Here is a 19,279-nt window from a genome sequence, read left to right on the forward strand (position 1 = left end):
CTCACCTCACCTCTGGAATTCAGCTCTTTTGTCCATGTTTGGACCAAGGCTGTAATGAGGTCTGGAGCCGAGTGGTCCTGGTGGATCCCAAACTGAGCATCGGTGAGCAGGTTATTGGTGAGTAAGTGCTGCTTGATAGCACTGTCGACGACACCTTCCATCACTTTGCTGATGATTGAGAGTAGACTGATGGGGCGGTAATTGGCCGGATTGGATTTGTCCTGCTTTTTGTGGACAGGACATACCTGGGCAATATTCCACATTGTCGGGTAGATGCTAGTGTTGTAGCTGTACTGGAACAGCTTGGCTAGAGGCGCAGCTAGTTCTGGAGCACAAGTCTTCAGCACTACAGCTGGGATGTTGTCGGGGCCCATAGCCTTTGCTGTATCCAGTGCACTCAGCCGTTTCTTGATATCACATGGAGTGAATCGAATTGGCCGAAGACTGGCTTCCGTGATGGTGGGGATATCGGGAGGAGGCCGAGATGGATCATCCACTCAGCACTTCTGGCTGAAGATGGTTGCAAACGCTTCAGCCTTGTCTTTTGCACTCACGTGCTGGACTCCGCCATCATTGAGGATGGGGATGTTTGCAGAGCCTCCTCCTCCCATTAGTTGTTTAATTGTCCATCACCATTCATGACTGGATGTGGCAGGACTGCAGAGCTTTGATCTGATCCGTTGGTTGTGGAATCGCTTAGCTCTGTCTATAGCATGTTGCTTCCGCTGTTTAGTATGCATGTAGTCCTGAGTTGTAGCTTCACCAGGTTGGCACCTCATTTTTCGGTACGCCTGGTGCTGCTCCTGGCATGCTCTTCTACACTCCTCATTGAACCATGGTTGATCCCCTGGCTTGTTGGTAATGGTAGAGTGAGGAATATGCCGGGCCATGAGGTTACAGATTGTGCTGGAATACAATTCTGCTGCTGCTGATGGCCCACAGCACCTCATGGATGCCCAGTTTTGAGCTGCTAGATCTGTTCTGAATCTATCCCATTTAGCACGGTGGTAGTGCCACACAACACGTTGGATGGTGTCCTCAGTGCGAAGACGGGACTTCATCTCCACGAGGACTGTGCGGTGGTCACTCCTACCAATACTGTCATGGACAGATGCATTTGCGACAGGTAGATTGGTGAGAACGAGGTCAAGTAAGTTTTTCCCTCGTGTTGGTTCGCTCACCACCTGCCGCAGGCCCAGTCTAGTAGCTATGTCCTTCAGGACTCGGCCAGCTCGGTTAGTAGTGGTGCTACCGAGCCACTCTTGGTGATGGACATTGAAGTCCCCCACCCAGAGTACATTTTGTGCCCTTGCTACCCTCAGTGCTTCCTCCAAGTGGTGCTCAACATGGAGGAGGACTGATTCATCAGCTGAGGGAGGACGGTAGGTGGTAATCAGCAGGTTTCCTTGCCCATGTTTGACCTGATGCCATGAGATTTCATGGGGTCCAGAGTCAATGTTGAAGACTCCCAGGGCCACTCCCTCCTGACTGTATATCACTGGTGGGTCTGTCCTGCCGGTGGGACAGGACATACCCAGGGATGGTGATGGAAGAGTCTGGGATGTTGGCTGAAAGGTATGATTCTGTGAGTATGGCTATGTCAGGCTGTTGCTTGACTAGTCTGTGGGACAGCTCTCCCAATTTTGGCACAAGTCCCCAGATGTTAGTAAGGAGGACCTTGCAGGGTCAACTGGGCTTGGTTTGCCGTTGTCGTGTCCGGTGCCTAGTGGTCCGATGCCGGGTAGTCCATCCGGTTTTATTCTTATGACTTTTCGTAGCGAGATTTTACAACTGAGTGGCTTGCTAGGCCATTTCAGAGGGCAATTAAGAATCAACCACATTGCTGTGGGTCTGGAGTCACATATCGGCCAGGCTGGGTAAGGACGGCAGGTTTCCTTCCCTAAAGGACATTAGTGAACCAGTGTTAGCCAAGGTTAATGTTAGGCTGTTGGACTTACAGGTCACTGACACTTCAAGTAGTCCACAGGGGTACTTCCCAGTTCATAAGGTAGGTTCAGGTTCTTTGGCCTATTTGATCTCGTCCTTCCAGAATACCAACCCTACCAGCTTATAATGTCAACTTGAACAGGCAGAGAGAGGGGGGATCTTGGTTTAGCATCTCGTCTGAAGGATGGGGCCTCTGACAATGCAGCAGTCTCAGTACAGCACTGGAATTGTAACTGCTTGGAGACCAAGGCAACAGGGTTGCATGACACTACCCTCATCAAATCAAACGGAAATGTTTTATTCAGCTGTATTCTGCACACTACGACAAAAGAGAGGCACGGACTATTCTAGAACTTGCTCACGTGTTCTGGGATGCTCAAAGTTCTTTGGCAGCACCTCCCAAATCCGCAACCTCTACCATCTAGAAGGACGAGGGCAGCAGGCACATCAGAAAACCACCACCTGCACGTTTCCCTCCAAGTCACACACCATCCCGACTTGGAAATATATCGCCGTTCCTTCATCGTCGCTGAGTCAAAATCCTGGAACTCCCTTCCTAACAGCACTGTGGGAGAACCTTCACCACAAGGACTGCAGCGGTTCAAGGCGGCGGCTCACCACCACCTTCTCAAAGGCAATTAGAGATGGGCAATAAATGCCAGCCTTGCCAGCGATGCCCACATCCCATGAACGAATAAATAAAAGCTTTATTTTTTTCTTTATCCTCCTATAGCAGCCTCCATCCTACCCCCAAATAACCCGATTAACTCAATGGCCTCTGATGTGGCACTTTGTCACAAGACAATCACTGTGAATCACAAGAACTGCAGCGATTCACAAAAGTCCAGCTTTATTTTGTCAGAGCAGCTCTGGGGCTGGACAGTGTCCTGCATCCCGCTGGTCCATCAGCGATGCCTGTTATTACACTGACACACGCTACCCCTGCAAAATCACGAGAGAAAAACATTCATCTTGACTTTTAGCTCTTCCATAACTATAGTGTAGTGAAATAACTGGAAATATCCAGCTATCATAGAATCAGAATGGTTGCAGCACAGAAGGCGCAGCCATTTGGCCCATCGAGCCTGTGCTGGCTCTTTATAAGAGCAATCCAGTTAGTCCCATTCCCCCGCCGAGCTACATATTTTTTCCCTTCAAGTATTTATCCAATTCCTTTTTGAAAGCCACGATTCACTCCACCTCCACCACTCGTTCAGGCAGTGCAGTCCAGATCATTACCACTTGCTGAGTAAAAAAGTTTTTCCTCATGTCGCTTTTGGTTCTTTTGCCAATCACCTTAAATCTGTGTCCTCTGCTTCTCGACCCTTCCACCAATGGGAAGAGTTTCATTTTATTTACTTGATCTAAACCCTTCATGATTTTGAACACTTCTATCAAATCTCCTCTTAACCTTCTCTGCTCTAAGGAGAGCAACCCCAGCTTCTCCAGTCTATCCACGTAACTGAAGTCCCTCATCCCTGGAACCATTCTAGCAAATCTTTTCTGCACCCTCTCTAAGGCCTTCACATCCTTCCTAAAGTGCGGTGCCCAGAATTGGACACGATACTCCAGATGTGGCCGAACCAGTGTTTTAGAAAAGTTCAACATAACTTCCTTGCTTTTGTACACTATCCGCCTATTTATAAAGCCCAGGATCCCGTATGCTTTTTTAAACAGCTTTCTCAACCTGTCCTGCCACCTTCAAAGATTTGTGCACATGTACCCCCAGATCTCTCTGTCCCAGCACCCTCTTTAGAATTGTACCATTTAGTTTATATTGCCTCTCTTCTTGCCAAAATGTATCACTTTGCACTTCTCTGCGTTAAATTTCATCTGTCTGCCCATTCCACCAGCCTGGCTATGTCCTCTTGAAGTCTATCACTATCCTCCTCACTGTTTACTACACTTCCAAGTTTTACGTCATATGCAAATTTTGAAATTGTGCCCTGTACACCCAAGTCCAAGTCATTAATATACATCAAAAAAGTGTTCCTAGTATCGACCCCTGGGGAATACCACTGTATACCTTCCTCCAGTCCGAAAAACAACCGTTCACCCCTACTCTCTGTTTCCTGTCACTTAGCCAATTTAGCACCAATGTTGCCACTACCCCTTTTATTCCATGGGCTTCAATCTTGATGACAAGCCTATTATGTGGCACTTTATCAAACGCATTTTGCAAGTCCATATACACATCAACCACATTGCCCTCATCAACCCTCTCTGTTACCTCATCAAAAGACTCAATCAGGTTAGTTAAACACGATTTAACTTTAACAAATCTGTGCTGGCTTTCTTTAATTAATCCACACTTGTCCAAGTGACTGTTAATTTTGTTTCGAAAAGTTTCCCCACCACCGAGGTTAAACTGACTGGCCTATAGTTGCTGGGTTTATCCTTACATCCTTTTTTGAACAAGGGAGTAACATTTGTAATTCTCCAGTCCTCTGGCACCACTCCAGTATCTACGGATGATTGGAAGATTATGGTCAGCACCTCTGCAATTTCCACCCTTACTCCCCTCAGCAACCTAGGACGCATCCCATCCGGACCGGGTGACTTATCTACTTTAAGTACAGCCAGCCTTTCTAGTACCTCCTCTATCAATTTTCAGCCATCTGCTCTCCCCCAACATCAAATAGACCAAAATACACTAACAGTAGCATCAAGATTCAACATACCATCAGCGAAAATGGTAAACTTGTTGCTGAAAATACAGTTACGATGGTGAGTTTTCACTGTCATTGTTGGTTAGGTGACTTATCAGGTGCGACATCAATCATATTTTACACTTCCTGCACGTAGAATGAAATGCTGCCACAATTTTAGACAAGAGGTCACAGAGGTGGCGAACATGCTGGCTTACGAGGTGATAAGTTGTTTTACAAAAAATATATATATTTTTTTAAAATGAGAATTTTCATTTTTAAAAATTTGTTCTTGGGATGTGGGCAACATTGACAAGGCCAGCATTTATTACCCATCCCTAATTGTCCGGAGAAGGTGGCGGTGAGCCGCCTTCTTGAACTGCTGCAGTCCTTGTGGTGATGGTGCTCTCACGGCGGTGTTGGGTAGGGAACCCAGCAATGATCAAGCAACGCCGATATATGTCCAAGCCAGGATGGTGCGTGACTTGGGGGGGGGGGGGGGGGGGGGGGGGGAACAGACAATCTGGTTTCAGGTTTTGGCCGAGGGACCAATATTGGCCCAGGACATCAGGGAAAACTCCCTTGCTCTCCTTCGAAATAGTGGCCGTGGGATCTTTTACGTCCGCCTGAGAGGGCGGACGGGGCCCTCGGTTTAACGTCTCATCCGAAAGACGGCACCTCCGACAGCGCAGCGCTCCCTCTGCACTGCACTGGGAGTGTCAGCCTGGATTACGGGCTCCAGTCTTGGAGTCGGACTGGAACCCATGACCCTTTGTGTCTCAGAGCCAACTGAGATTATTCAGATTACAAATATTCCACGCAACGCAATGGCTCCTGGGCTGATGAGGCCTGAGGGCCGCTGGCAGTTACTACTTACTCCAGAAAAAGTCAGAGCCTTTCGGAGAGCAGGGGAGAAAATCAGACATCCAGCACATTATTACTGTCACTTTAAGTATGTTTAAAAACTGACTTCCTAGTTCAGGCACATAGCATGCGGAAATGAAATTGAATGTAGAGAGAAGTAAAGGAGGCAAACTCTTAAACCTTACAGCCTTTTCCATTTATTTATTGCTACATTTTTACTGCGAGATGTTACGAGTGAGGCAGGTGGAGGACAGTGCATGTGGGAGGACAAAGCCAGGGTAGAGAAGTCAGTTCTTCAATCAGTCTCGCTGACTTTCAGTAGCTCAGTTGCTTCATGACGAATGAACGAAACAAAAATTCAAAGCAGCTGGAGGGGAGGAAGGAGCCAATGATCTTGGCCTGCGAAACCCTCCAAGCAACATTTCTGAGCAGTGTCACTCCTCGATGATGGCAAACGTTTGGTCCAGTCATTCTTCCCAAAAGATGTAAAAAGATTTCAGAATTATTATAACACACCCTTTTTATTTTTAATTTTTTTTTAACAGGAATTAAAATTCCATAGTTTTGTACACTATAGACATTTTTCAAAATTTAGCAGCATGAAAGTTGCTCAAGTCAAGTGTATGGCACCACTTTTCTTGGGCAGTAAAGTTCAGAAAACTGGTACAAACAAATCTCATGGGGAGTTGGGGGGGGGCACAAAAAAAAAAACTACGTACCAGGCTGCACTGGGTGTATTAAAACTGATATTACTACAGTCTCAATCACTACTCCGTGTACATAATCAATAAACAGCCTCTCGGTACATTCTCAGTGATTTTAGAACAGGCCAAGACAGCAGGCGGACAAACAAGTTGATCGAAGTTTCAAATCGAGATGACCCAATGCCGAGACAGACAGAGAGAGAAACAAAACAAAAAAACAATTTAAGAATGTAGCGAGGGAGGCGTGGGGAGGGTGGGGGAACGGGAGAAAGAAACTGAAAGCACTCGGCCTACGACGACGACGACAGGTTGAGGGACCTCGCTCCGAAAGCGATTAAAATAAAAATCAGCTCGCGCCCCCCCCCTTCTGTTGGGCACGAGCCAGCGGTTTATTGTTCAGGTGGAGACAGCAGTTCACCGGCTTCTCTCCCTGCCACAACTCCACACCACCCCCCCCCGCCCCCCCCCCCCCAAACAATGATTTTATTCAACACTACAGGCTGATATTCCACAGTGTGATAACTGTAACGTGCTACTGTCCGGTACTTTAAAAGAAGGCATTACACCCATTTCAAATGAGAGGAAATTCCACCCAAACGTGTTAACTGATGCATTACAAAATAAAAAACATCGCACAGCAGAAATACAGCCCCCGATAGTGTTCTCTCTCGCTCTCTCCGCTCCCCTCACCCCCACCTTTCCTGTAATTTGGCTGCGGAAGGGTTGAAGTTCGAGGAGCTCTGGGTCAGGAACGGTCGAGTCGTGAGGACGCGCTCCGGCACGCGGGAGGGGAGGGGTGGGGCAGGGGGGCGTTGGCCCCTTGGGCGTTAACGGTTGTTCTTTGCTGCGTCCTTCGCGGCCAGGATCAGCGGAGTCAGACTGGACAGCGGCTTCGCCAGCTTCAGGAATTGGTGCTGTGGGCGCAAGGAAATAAAGAGGGGGGGGGGGGGGGGGGGAAAAGAAATTAATCGAAAGCGATTCTTTTCATAAAACACTGATAACATGAAAGTTCACACTGATGGGAGAGGTTTCCCTACTCTCTTTTACAGATGCAAACTCTCCCGTTCAAACCCCTCACTCCACTCCAAGTAGGGGATCAATTAATCAAAACTCTGCAAGGATGAGTTTCTCCTGCTGGCCCATCTTCCACCTTCCGTACACTTCAGTTCATCCAAAAACTCTGCTGCCCCAGTATCCTAACTCGCACCAAGTCCCGTTCACCCATCACCCCCTGTGCTCGCTGACCTTACATTGGCTCCCGGTCTGGCACCGCCTCGAATTTAAAATTCTCATCCTGGTTTTCAAATCGGTCCATGGCCTCGCCCCGCCCTATCTCTCTAACCTCCTCCAGCCCTACAACCCTCCGAGATTAAAATCCCCGATTTTAATTGCTCCACCATTGGCGGCCATGTCTTCAGCTGTCTAGGCCCTAAAGCTCTGGAATTCCCCCCCTAAACCCCTCTCTCCTCCTTTAAGACACTCCTTAAAACCTACTTCTTTCATCAAGCGATCGGTCACCTGTCCTAATGTCTCCTCATGTGGCTCGGTGTCAATTTTTGTCTGATAACCCCTCATAGTTTTGAGCACCTGTGCCGACACGTTGACCTGCCTCACCTGGAGCAGCTCCTTGGCAGAGCCTCTCTTCTCAACATCCATCTCTAGGCAGCGATTCAGGAAATCCCTAAATACAGATGACAGTTTTTCGGGATTCTGTAGCTCCGGTGTCCCGTTCGTTGCGATCAGATACAATGCCTAGTGAAGCGAGGGAACCCAGAAAATACAATTAATATGGCAAGTTCAAAAGGAAAAAGATTAAGAGCTGAAAAGTCTGAAATAATTTTTTTAAAAAAAAGTTATAAACATGCAGGCCTCAATTTGAACTCCTTCCACCTGGCGGAAACCAGCCTGGGGGCGGGGGGGGGGGGGGGGGAAAGAGGGGGATTGGGGGCAGAATTACCCACTCCTTTCCCGCCCCAATCTGACTAACTGCCATTTTAAATCTTTAAATATGCAGGTCGGGCTCAGACGACGTGATCACGGGTCCCTGGCAGATGCTTCCTGCCGCCCAAATTCCCGCTCCCGCCTACTGGCCGGGACAGTGACCCCTGTCGGGTTCGAGCGGGAGTCAGAGCCTGGATATTTAAACGCGGCCTCGGGAGTCAAAATCGCTCTGGTCCTCACTGTACGAGTTTTGTCGCATCGAGCGATCCTGCCCCGAGCTAAAATGGAGGCCGCAGTGCTCGATCAACATTTAAAGAGGCAGATAAGTTAATGACTCGGGTAGCGCACTTCATCAGAACTGTTGTTAACCTGTCCTTCTCTTTCAGATACTGACTGAGCTGCTGCACATCTGCAGTGTTTTGGTAAGAAGGCAGCACCTTGCACAGCTGAAAGGAAATCGAAACTGGTAGAACACAAAAACAAAACGCAAAGGGGCCATTATTACTCAGTCAGACCAGTCGCTCAGAAAGCACCATTTTCACTGCCTCCCCCCGGAACTTGCAAAAACTACTCGGGTAGTAAATCACATTGAATGGGGCAAGAGATTTGCAGGACTAGCCTAAGGATGATCACTTGCATTACTAAAGAAAGAATAATAGAAATAACTTGCATTTATATAGATCCTTTCACATTCTCAGGACATCCCAAAGTGCCTTATAGCCATTGAAGTGTAGTTACTGTTATTTTGTAGGCAAATTGGAGCACAGCAAGGTCCCACAAGCAGCAATGAGATAAATGACCAATTAATCTGTATTAGCAATGTTGGTTGAGGGATAAATATTGGCCACCACAGCAGGAGAACTCCCCTGCTCTTCTTCCAATACTGCCGTGGGATCTTTTACATCCACCTGAGTGGGCAGACAGCGCCTTAGTTTAACGTCTCATCCGAAAGTGCAGCACTCCCTCAAGTACTGGCACTGAAGCATCTGACTAAATCACGCGGTCAAGCCCTACAGTAGGACTCGAACCCACGACCTTCAGAGGCGAAAGTTTCAACACCTAATCAAGCAGATCCTTACCAATTTCACAAGTGTGCGAGTACAGAACGGTACTCGTGGGGGGAGTGCTCCTGATTTGAAGGGTGGGAGAGAGAGGAAATGGAATCACCCAAAGCCATTCTTGTAGACGTGACAAAGCAGCAATGGCAGAGGCCTGGGAGCAGGACACTTGCTCTTTTCCCATGTCCCAAGTGAGACAAGCAAAACAGGTGGTCTCATCCTCAAATTAAGGGGGAAAAAAAGTTACCGCCTAAGTAGCTGGAACCCCTGCCCCGATCAGAGCCGCCATGTTAATTCTGGTCAAGGCTCGGCACAGCTTCATCTCTAAGCACGTGAGCTGTTCCATTAAAGACAACAGGCAGGAGGGTAGTGCTGGAAGGGGAGGCCCAGCCATTAACATTTCGGCCCGATTAGGTCCCCCAGCCATTGTACGGTAAGACTGTGGGAGAACCTTCACCACACGGACTGCAGCAGTTCAAGAAGACGGCTCACCACCACCTTCTCAAGGGCAATCAGGGATGGGCAATAAACGCTGGCCTTGCCAGCGAGGCCCACATCCCACGAATGAATGAATGAATGAATATAAAAAAAAAATTCTGAGTTCAATCAATGTTTACATCAATCAGATCAAGGGAAAAGAAAGAATCTTACCCTCAGAGGGTTCTCGTTAAGATACGGAGGCTCTCCCTCGATCATTTCGATTGCCATGATTCCCAGTGACCAAATGTCTACCTTGGGACCGTATGCTTTTCGCGTGACCACTTCGGGCGCCATCCAGTATGGCGTCCCCACCATTGTGCTTCGTTTACTCTGTTCCGGCGTAATCTGAGCGCAGAAGCCAAAGTCAGCTGGGGAGGAAAAGAAAACGAGAGAGAGAGATTGGTCTCACATCATTCATTACCAAGGCCACGGGCGTAACAAACATACGAAAATGACGGGCAGGTAAAGGCCAGCTGGGTCCATCGAAACTGCCCCCCCACTGTAGCATCATGTCCAGACACTTCCTACACCCACTTCCCCCCACCTCAGCCATGTAAACCTCCTGGGAGAGGCTGCAAAAGAGAAAAAACCCAAGGCCAGTAAGGGAAAAAAAACACTCTGGAAAATTCCACTCCGACCCCCTCAGCCGATCGAAACCAGTCCAGGAGATCACATGGACCAAGCGTTATCTGATAATCCACTTACCTTCTATATGATGCGATCCCTGGCCCAGTCAACAACCTGTCCAGCTTCCACCGCAGTCAAGGGGAGGTGCATGTCACGTTAATGGTCGTGGGAGGACATGGATTTTTGTGCAGTCATGATGAATTCCCACTATCCTCACCTCGAGCACCATGCAGAGGCCAGGAAGTAAACTTTCAGGGGGGGGGGGGGATAGAAATAATCCCCTTTGGTTTATGGGTGCTCAATAAACAGATACATGCTTGTCGTCATTGAGGGCGCGAGTCCCGCAGGTAGTATTGTAGTAGGTATAGCACTGCAGGCGGCCATTCGGCCCATCGTGCCTGCGCCAGCTCTTTGAAGGAGCTATCCAATTAGTCCCAATCCCCTACTCTTTTCCCCCTAGCCCTGGAAATTTTTTCCCTTCAAGTATTGAATTGGGAATTTAATAGAAAAGTGCAGGAGAAGAACATGGAAATGTGCAAACCAACAGGAATCTGGGCTTTCATTGTCTGAACTGCAAGTTTTCCTGATTGACAGTCGTGAAGGATGTCCAGTGATATCTTACAAGCCATCCTGGAGGATCCCGGATCACCAATACCAATTTCCGACATTGCAGGCAAACCTCTTGGCAGTGTCCCAGACAGATCAATGGAGGAATGTAGTCAAGAGGCCGGCCTGCAATATCAGGAATCAAGAGCCAGCACTGGTGGCCCCTCCCAGACACAATGGTGCCAATTCTTTTTCCCTTACTCTACTTCTGACTCGCTCCCCAAGTAATGGAGGCTAAGGCAGGGTCTTCCTGGCAGCCGACCTTGGTGAATCGACAAGTTTACTCTGGGCGAGAGCTGCATACCCAGAGCTGGTGGCACCAGTGCCCACGGGTCCAAATATAAAAGCAGCTTTAAACGTAGGTCAGCAATGTCACACTCCGTAGTACAGAGTTGTTGTTTGCAGTGTAAAACCGGCTATTTAACCTGGTCTGAAGCGTGAGCAGGGATTCGGCAGAGGCAAGGAAAGGGCAAGGGAAGTTTAGAGGCTGTGTCCCCCTCGTAAAATGCCAGCAATATTGATGCTCCCAGGCTTTTCCTGATGGGTTTGAGTGTGTGGCTGTGCAGTAAAACATACAGGGAGACAAATGAAGCATTCCAGGAACTTGTGGTATACACAGGAACAACCTGATCAGGAGCTGGCGGTGCCGCAGATGGTGACAAATCACGGTGCAAGGATGGGAGCCAAGTGGCTAAATTAGGTCTTTGACGTTTTAAAAACAGTTTGTCCTCGTCCTCCTCCTCCTCCTCCTCCTCCGCCGTTTCTTCTCTTTTATATTAAAGGGATTGATTCGTATTTGGCAGTCAGTGGGGCAACAGGAGGCCCTCTGGTACCTCGACTCACGTGGCCATTCTTAGTGCGCGAGCCCAGTCGGTGAGTGCGAGCGGGCTATTCGACTATGGCAGGCATCGCGACCAACCCCCATTCTGCCGCTGACCCTGGCCGAGATCAGCTAACAGCACGGGCCAGGGATCAATTCCGGGACCTGTCTGATCTGTACGGCTCAGTACTTACCCACTGAGCCATCAATAACTGGCGCTCGTATAGCACCATCAACATGTCGAGGTGCTTCACACGAGGGAAGGAGTGGGGTGGGGTGGGGTGGGGAGGGGGTCATGAGGGAAAAACAGAGACCAAGCACGAGTTAGGAGAAGAGTTGGGAGAGGTGACCAAAAATACAGTTCAAAGTGGGCAGACAGGAAGAGGGGTTTAATTACATAGATTTTGCTATAGGCCGGTGCCTGCGCCAGTGTTAATGCTCCACATGAGCCTCCTCTCATTTCACTTCATCTAACCCTATCCACATATCCTTCTGTTCCTTTCTCCCTCATGTGTTTATCCGGCTTCCCCTGAAAGGCATCTATACCATTTGCCTCAGCTACTCCTTGTGGTAGCGAGCTCCACATTCTAACCACTCTCTGAGCAAAGAAGTTTCTCCTGATTTCCTTATTGGATTTATTAGTGGCTATCTTATATTTTGGACAACCCCCCACAAGTGGAAACATTTAGGGAAAGAACATCGTCGGGAGAGCTGTACAATCTTTTTATATAAAGATACTTGGGACACGGAAAGTGTGTTCAAGAAACTCTCCCGATGGTTAAAAGCAGGATTATTTCTCCAGCAAAATGCAGTGAGTGGAGGATAGCTACATATTTGTAGAATGTGTAAATCACATGCGAAACTCCCAATTCCCATTATGGCCCCAGATCGGATAAACCAAGCAGTTGTTCGAACCGCATCGGACAGGACATTGACATCGTATCTGCCACGGGGGCCTGTACATCGTCAAGTCTGGCAACACAACACATCGCTAAGTGGATTTGTTCCAGCGTGAACAGATGCTCAGTGTGAAATGCTGGAAAAAACAGGATTGTTTTCGTACCACTTGTATTTTTCTTCAAGAAAATCAAGGCTTCAGAACACATGGTGTGCGAAGCACGATCGGCGGATTATTTTTTTTTTAAAATGGGCATTTAAAGGATTTTCTCTCTCTCTCTCTCTCTCTCTCTCTCTTCCCGGAGTGACATATCAGGAGCAAGCAGGAGGGGAGTCCTTCCTCTAAAAGGTCCTATTTTTATTATTCTTTCTCGGGAAGTGGGTGTCGCTGGCAAGGCTGGCATTTATTGCCCTCGAGAAGGTGGCGATACAACGGAGTGGCTCGCTAGGCCACTTCAGAGGGCAGTTAAGAGTCAACCGCGTAGGTCCAGAGGATTGTTTATTCCTTCCTGCTCCATTATTCTCTCATGAAGGCTGACTCTCTGCGGTGAGCAGGTTTATTACGGTTGCTCACACTCAGGAGGGCTCTAGTGGGACGCCCCAGGGACCCCTGCCAGCGCGCACAGCCTTCCCCAATTGCGTAGTCATGATCTCCGATCTCTCTCCCCCCCCCCCCCCCCCCCCCGCTCTCAGTCACCATTGTCTCATCCTACTATACAATTCCGGTCAATGCTCCTCTGAAATGTTCATGTCATGTTCCTCAAACTCTTACATAGAATGTGCAGCACAGAAACAGGCCATTCAGTTCAACTGGTCCATGCCGGTGTTTACGCTCCACACAAGCCTCCTCCCACCAATCTTCATCTAACCTTCTATTCCTTTCTCCCTCATGTGTTTATCTAGCTTTCCCCTTAAATGCATCTATGCTATTCACCTCAACTACTCCATGTGGAGATCCACATTCTAATCACTCTCTGGGTAAAGAAGTTTCTCCTGAATTCCCTATTGAATTTATTAGTGACTATCTTTATATTTATAAGATACTTACATCTTCCTCCTATAATTTTCAAGACTGAGATCGATAAAGATTTTTTGTTAGGCGAGGGTATCAAGGCAGGTAAATGGAAGTTGAGGTGCAGATCAACCATCATCTGACTGAATGGCGGAACAAGCTGGAAGGGCTGAATGGCCTGCTCCTGTTCCTATGTTTCCTCCCTGTATTCTCATTGCGTTGAAGTCTCATTTGCCTGTTTGTTTCCTCTATTCTGAGCTCTAATATGAAATGCTGAGGCAGGCCCTGTGCTTGCTGAAGATGATTTATGTACAAGTTTCAACAAGCACTAAAAATAAAAGGAGAAAATAAAACCAGGGGCACTGCCTCCTAAAATAGGTGGAAATTTCTGGCTTGTCTCTGACACTCGATAGATCATTTGTTATATTTATAAATCACGTATTGCTTTTAAGGCTACATATAGCAACACCACTATTCCCAGCCAAGAATGGAGATGATTGGGTAATTCCCCCGTCAATCACGCCTGGAGACTGCACTGCTGTAAGTGACTGGGATTGATTTTACACACATAATTTGCATTATGTAACTATCCTCCACTCACTGTATTTTACTGGAGAAATAATTCTGCTTTTTATTGGGAGACTCTCGGGAGAGTTTCGGTCATAAGTTCTGTTTGCTGCAGAGACTCTGTTTAAATAGATTCTGTTTGCTGTGAATCCTGCCATAAGTCCCGCCCCGCCCCAAACTCACTGCCTGACACAGTGCGACCCACTGCCTGACACAGTGGTGTCAATACTCACTCTGTATTTAAAATATATTAATGTAAGGAGTCGCACAACACCAGGTTATAAGTCCAACAGCTTTATTTGAAAATCACAAGCTTTCGGAGCTTTGCTCCTTCATCAGGTGAAGTGAAGAGATGCATATAGGCACAGCATATATAGTCAAAGATTGTTCTCTGACTATATATGCTGTGCCTATATGCATCTCTTCACTTCACCTGACGAAGGAGCAAAGCTCCGAAAGCTTGTGATTTTCAAATAAAGCTGTGGGACTTATAACCTGGTGTTGTGCGACTCCTTACATTTGTCCACCCCAGTCCATCACCGGCATCTCCACATCATAAAATATATTAACTATTTTAAAATGGGCTAACACCTCTGTTAACGCAGCAGAGGAAAGGACTTCATACAAGCGAGTACGCCAGTATTCCATGCTGTTAATGTACTTGGTTTATCTGATCTGGGATCATAATGGGAATTGGGAGTTCTGCTATACCTTTATAAATCACTGGTTAGGCCTCAGCCGGAGTATTGTGTTCAATTCTGGGCATCATACATTAGGAGGGATGTCAAGGCCTTAGAGAGAGTGCAGAAGAGATTTACTAGAATGGTACCAGGGATGAGGGACTTCAGTTATGTGGAGAGACTGGAGAAGCCGGGGTTGTTCTCCTCAGAACAGAGGAGGTTAAGGGGAGATTTGATAGAGGTGTTCAAAATCATGAATGGAGGAGAAACTGTTTCCAGTGGCAGAAGTGTCGGTAACCAGGGGACACAGATTTAAGGTGATCGGCAAAAGAGCCAGAGGCGACATGAGGAAACTTTTTTTTAAAAAACGCAGCGAGTTGTTATGATCTGGAATGCACTGCCTGAAAGAGTGGTGGAAGCAGATTCAATAGTGACTTTCAAAGGGGAATTGGATAAATACTTGAAAGGAAAAAAATTACGGGGCTATGGGGAATGAGCAGGGGAGTGGGACTAATTGGATAGCTCTTTGAAAGAGCCGGCACAGGTACGATGGAACGAATGGCCTCCTTCTGTGCTGTACCCACTATGATATAATTTACACTTTCTACATTTTATTCGGTGCCAGTGTGCGTTCAGTCCTGTATAGTTACCCAATCACCTGTCAAGGTGAATTTTCTGTAAATTGAACAGAATTGAAAATCCACAAACATTTCTCGTCTGGAACTAGAAAGAGCTCCCCTCAAAGGCCCAGTCGGTGAAGACTGCCTTCAGGGTAGCCTTTAGCCTTACAGGCCATCAAGTCCCGTGTTCGTCTCCTGCTTTAGGATCTTAACTTGGTGCTACAATTGGCCTCAGTATTCCTGGGATGTCAAGAGCGCAAAAAAAAAGTCAGCCAGGTTTCCCATCCCTGATTGCTATCCAGTGACTTCTGCCAGAACGTGCATGCAAAAGTCAGGTAAGGACACGATAGGCTTAGCCTTCCATGAAAGAACTTGCATTTCTATAGCGCCTTTCACTACCTCAGGACGTCCCAAAGCGCTTTACAGCCAATGAAGTAGTTTTGAAATGTAGTCACTGCTGTGCTGTAGGGAAACGCAGCAGCCAACTTGCACACAGCAAGGTCCCGCAAGCTGCATCATGATACAGTCCAGATCATCTGTTTTAGTGATGTTGGCTGAGAGATAAATATTGGCCCAGGACACCAGGGAGAACTCCCCTGTTCTTCTTCGAAATAGTGCTGTGGGATCCACCCGAGGGGGGCAGACGGGGCCTCGGTTTAACGTCTCATCCGAAAGGCAGGCAGACAGGCAGGCAGACCAGACAGGTCATCAGGTTAGTGCACTGAACATTTTACAACATGAATGGTAACAGTGCCATCTGGAGTCAGCGATTGAAATTACGCCATCTGAGTGCGCGTGTGTAAAAAAAATGATTTGTTGCACACTTCCGAGCAATGGCACCATTTCTAAATTCACTGTGTAGGACACTAGACCATCGCTGCAAAACGGAGTCACCATCAAACAGCAATGGAGAAGTCCGCAAGCTCACTGTATATTCTTGGAAATGGAGGGGGCATGCTGGAAAACCGCCACATGGAGGGGAGAGCTCCGTCCTTACAAACGGAGCGTTTATTGATGCTTAGAATTTAGAAGTTTTTTTAAAAATTCATTCTGGGGATGTGGGCGGTGCTGGCAAGCCGGCAGCCCTAGTCTCCCTCGAGGTGGAGGTCCTGATTGTGGACCTTCTTGAACCTCTGCGGTCCGCGCGACGAAGGTGCTCCCCACAATTTGTACAACTGAGTGACTCGCTCGGCCATTCAGAGGGCAGCTGAGGAGTCACCCAAGTCGGCGTGGGACTGGAGTCACAAAGGTCAGACACAGGTAAGGACGTCAGTGAACCAGTCGGGTTTTCAATGACAGCTTCACGGTCACTTTTACTGGCACCAGCTTTTTTTTATTTCCAGATTTAAAAAAAACTGAAATCAAATTCTCAAACTTCTGTGGTGGGATTTGAACTCACATTCTCTGGATCGTTTGTCTAGGCCTCTGGATTACTTGTCCAGTAACCGCTACACTACAATGCAGGAAATTAGTGTTTCTCTGGCAAAGGCAAGAACGCTGAAGCTGCATTCACCGTTTAGCTCTCCTTCCTGGGGGTTAATGGGATTTAACTTCTGTTTAATAGTCAATCAGCGGTGCAGCAAGGGGCTGCACAAGTGAGAGGACATGGGCTCGCTCTCTCTGCACAGTGCGGTCTCGGGGGCTCTGCTGGGCTGCCAATCTGGGAAGACAAGGTACTTCACCAAGGGAGGTGAGGTGGAAGCCAAACGAAGGGCAAGTTTCTCATGCCACGCTCCTGGGGAAAACACAGCTCTCCCCCTTTCAGACAACAGGCCTTTGTGACACACACCAAACATTGGACAAACTCTGGCTTCTAAACACAAACTGCGCTCCAGGCCTCTATTCATAGGAACAGGTGCAGGCCATTCAGCCCCTCGAGCCTGTTCCGCCATTCAATTAGATCATGGCTGATCTGTATCTTAACTTCATCCGCCCACCTTCAGTTTTGAAATTTTCAATTGACCCCCCCAGCATCAACAGCTTTCTGGGGGAAGAGTTTTCCGGATTTCCATGACCCTCTGTGTGAAGAAGTGCTTCCTGACATCACCCCTGAACGGCCTACCTCCCTTGCAGTCCTCTTGACTCCCTCACCAGAGGAAACAGTTTCTCTCTATCCACACTATCAATTCCTTTAATCATCTTAAAAACACCCCAATTAGATCACCCCTTAATCTTCCACACTCAAGCGAATACAAGTCTAGTCTATGCAACCAGTCCTCATAGTTGAATCATTTTAGCCGAACTTCAGAGTTAAAAATTTACAATCTGCGATACGGAGCAGAAATACCGCTGAAGTTAATTGGCCTGATTTTAATTTTGCAAGTTTGAATACATACTTAGCTTGACAGAGCCGTCCATTCCCAGTAGAATATTGTCACTCTTTATGTCCCTGTGGATCACCTGGTTTGAATGTAGGAACTCCAGTGCTTGTAGACACTAGAACAAAGAAAGAGAAGACACTATGAAAAGCAGCAGAAACCCCAACAGGACCCACACTGTGGGATACACATCACGTAGGGGATGGATATCTGTGTGTCAGGGAGTGGGGCGAGAAGGAAGTTAAACATTTTCTGAACGTACCACATGGATGAAGGTCCATCTCATGGTGTCAGCCGTGGCTCAGTTGGTAGCATTCTTACCTCTGGGTCAGAAGGTTGTGGGATTGAGTCCCAATCCAGAGACTGGAGTACACAATCTGGGCTGACACTCCCAGTGCAGCACTGGGGGAGTCTTTTGGATGAGACGTTAAACCGAGGACCTGTCTGCCTTCTCAGGTATGACGCTATTTCGAAGAAGAGCAGGGGAGTTCACCCCAGTGTCCTGGGCCAATATTTATCCCTCAACCAACATCACTAAAAACAGATTACCTGTTCATTATCTCATTGCTGTTTGTGGGAGCTTTCTACATTACAGCAGTGACTACACTTCAAAAATACTTCATTGGCTGCAAAGCGCTTTGGGACGTCCGGAGGTCGTGAAAGGCGCTATATAAATGCAAGTCGGTTTTTTGCCCCCATTTATACTACAGCCCTGCCTTCAGAGTTGGCTTCGTTCCCTGCTTCCTGAGGCAGGAGCTCAGGGGGTGGTGGGTATGGATGCAGCGGGAGCCTCCCCTTTTCAAAAAAAAACATGTCATTTTCCTGTTATGAGATTGTCAAATTCTGAAAGGACTGCATCAATATTTTCAAGTATTTAAGGAGCTTTTTGGATAATCAATCCAATCACTGCATGTTTCATTACCAATTCAGAGACACTAAAAAAATTATTCAATTCCATTGTTGACCACCCCTTGTAAACTCCATTTCCTTTCAACTCAAGTGCTCCCCCTCGAACGTGACAACATGCGCAGCGCTTGTGACGAGGTCAGGCTGTATTTTCTCCCACGTGACACAGGCCTCTATTTACAGAAAGATGGGCCTTCATGAATTGCTCTTTGGCAAGGCTGCCCAGCATTTAAAAAAAAACACACACATTCCTTCGGTTTTACGGTGCGATGACAGGAAGCGGCTCATTTGCCAACTTTCACAAATTGAAATGGATGAACTGTGACAGTTTCTCAGGATAAAGCTGCAGCACTGAACGTGTGAAGTCACGTGCTCGTTAAAATCATCGGAACATTATATATATATATATATAGTCCCAACTTTTCCATATGTATATTTTAAAATCAGATGCACATTGTAAAAAATCTAGAATTTGTGGAACGAAAATGAGTTTTCATAGAATTAGAAATTTTAGTACAAGGGAAGGCCATTCGGCCCATTGTGCCTGTGCTAGTTGCCTCACTTGAGCCATCTACTCCAACCCA

At 47.5% G+C, this 19,279-nt stretch overlaps 1 protein-coding gene across 3 annotated transcripts in view; it reads right to left on the bottom strand.

Moving 5' to 3' along the window:
• Window positions 1-5,633: 5,633 nt before the first annotated feature.
• pak1 (p21 protein (Cdc42/Rac)-activated kinase 1) overlaps window positions 5,634-19,279 on the bottom strand; it is a 168,700-nt gene continuing 155,054 nt past the window's right edge. For 2 of the 3 annotated variants that reach the window (XM_067985682.1, XM_067985681.1), the window contains 4 exons: window positions 17,808-17,907; window positions 9,814-10,010; window positions 7,778-7,915; window positions 5,962-7,077 (listed from right to left, as the gene is read on the bottom strand). In XM_067985682.1, the coding sequence (XP_067841783.1) occupies window positions 6,991-7,077; window positions 7,778-7,915; window positions 9,814-10,010; window positions 17,808-17,907 (522 nt within the window). In that variant the 3' untranslated portion in view covers window positions 5,962-6,990. Of the gene's footprint in view, window positions 5,932-5,961; window positions 7,078-7,777; window positions 7,916-9,813; window positions 10,011-17,807; window positions 17,908-19,279 lie in introns of those variants that run through there. The other variant, XM_067985680.1, reaches the window with a different exon arrangement.

The sequence above is a fragment of the Heptranchias perlo genome, chromosome 6 (assembly GCF_035084215.1).
Source record: "Heptranchias perlo isolate sHepPer1 chromosome 6, sHepPer1.hap1, whole genome shotgun sequence".
Lineage (NCBI taxonomy): Eukaryota > Metazoa > Chordata > Chondrichthyes > Hexanchiformes > Hexanchidae > Heptranchias > Heptranchias perlo.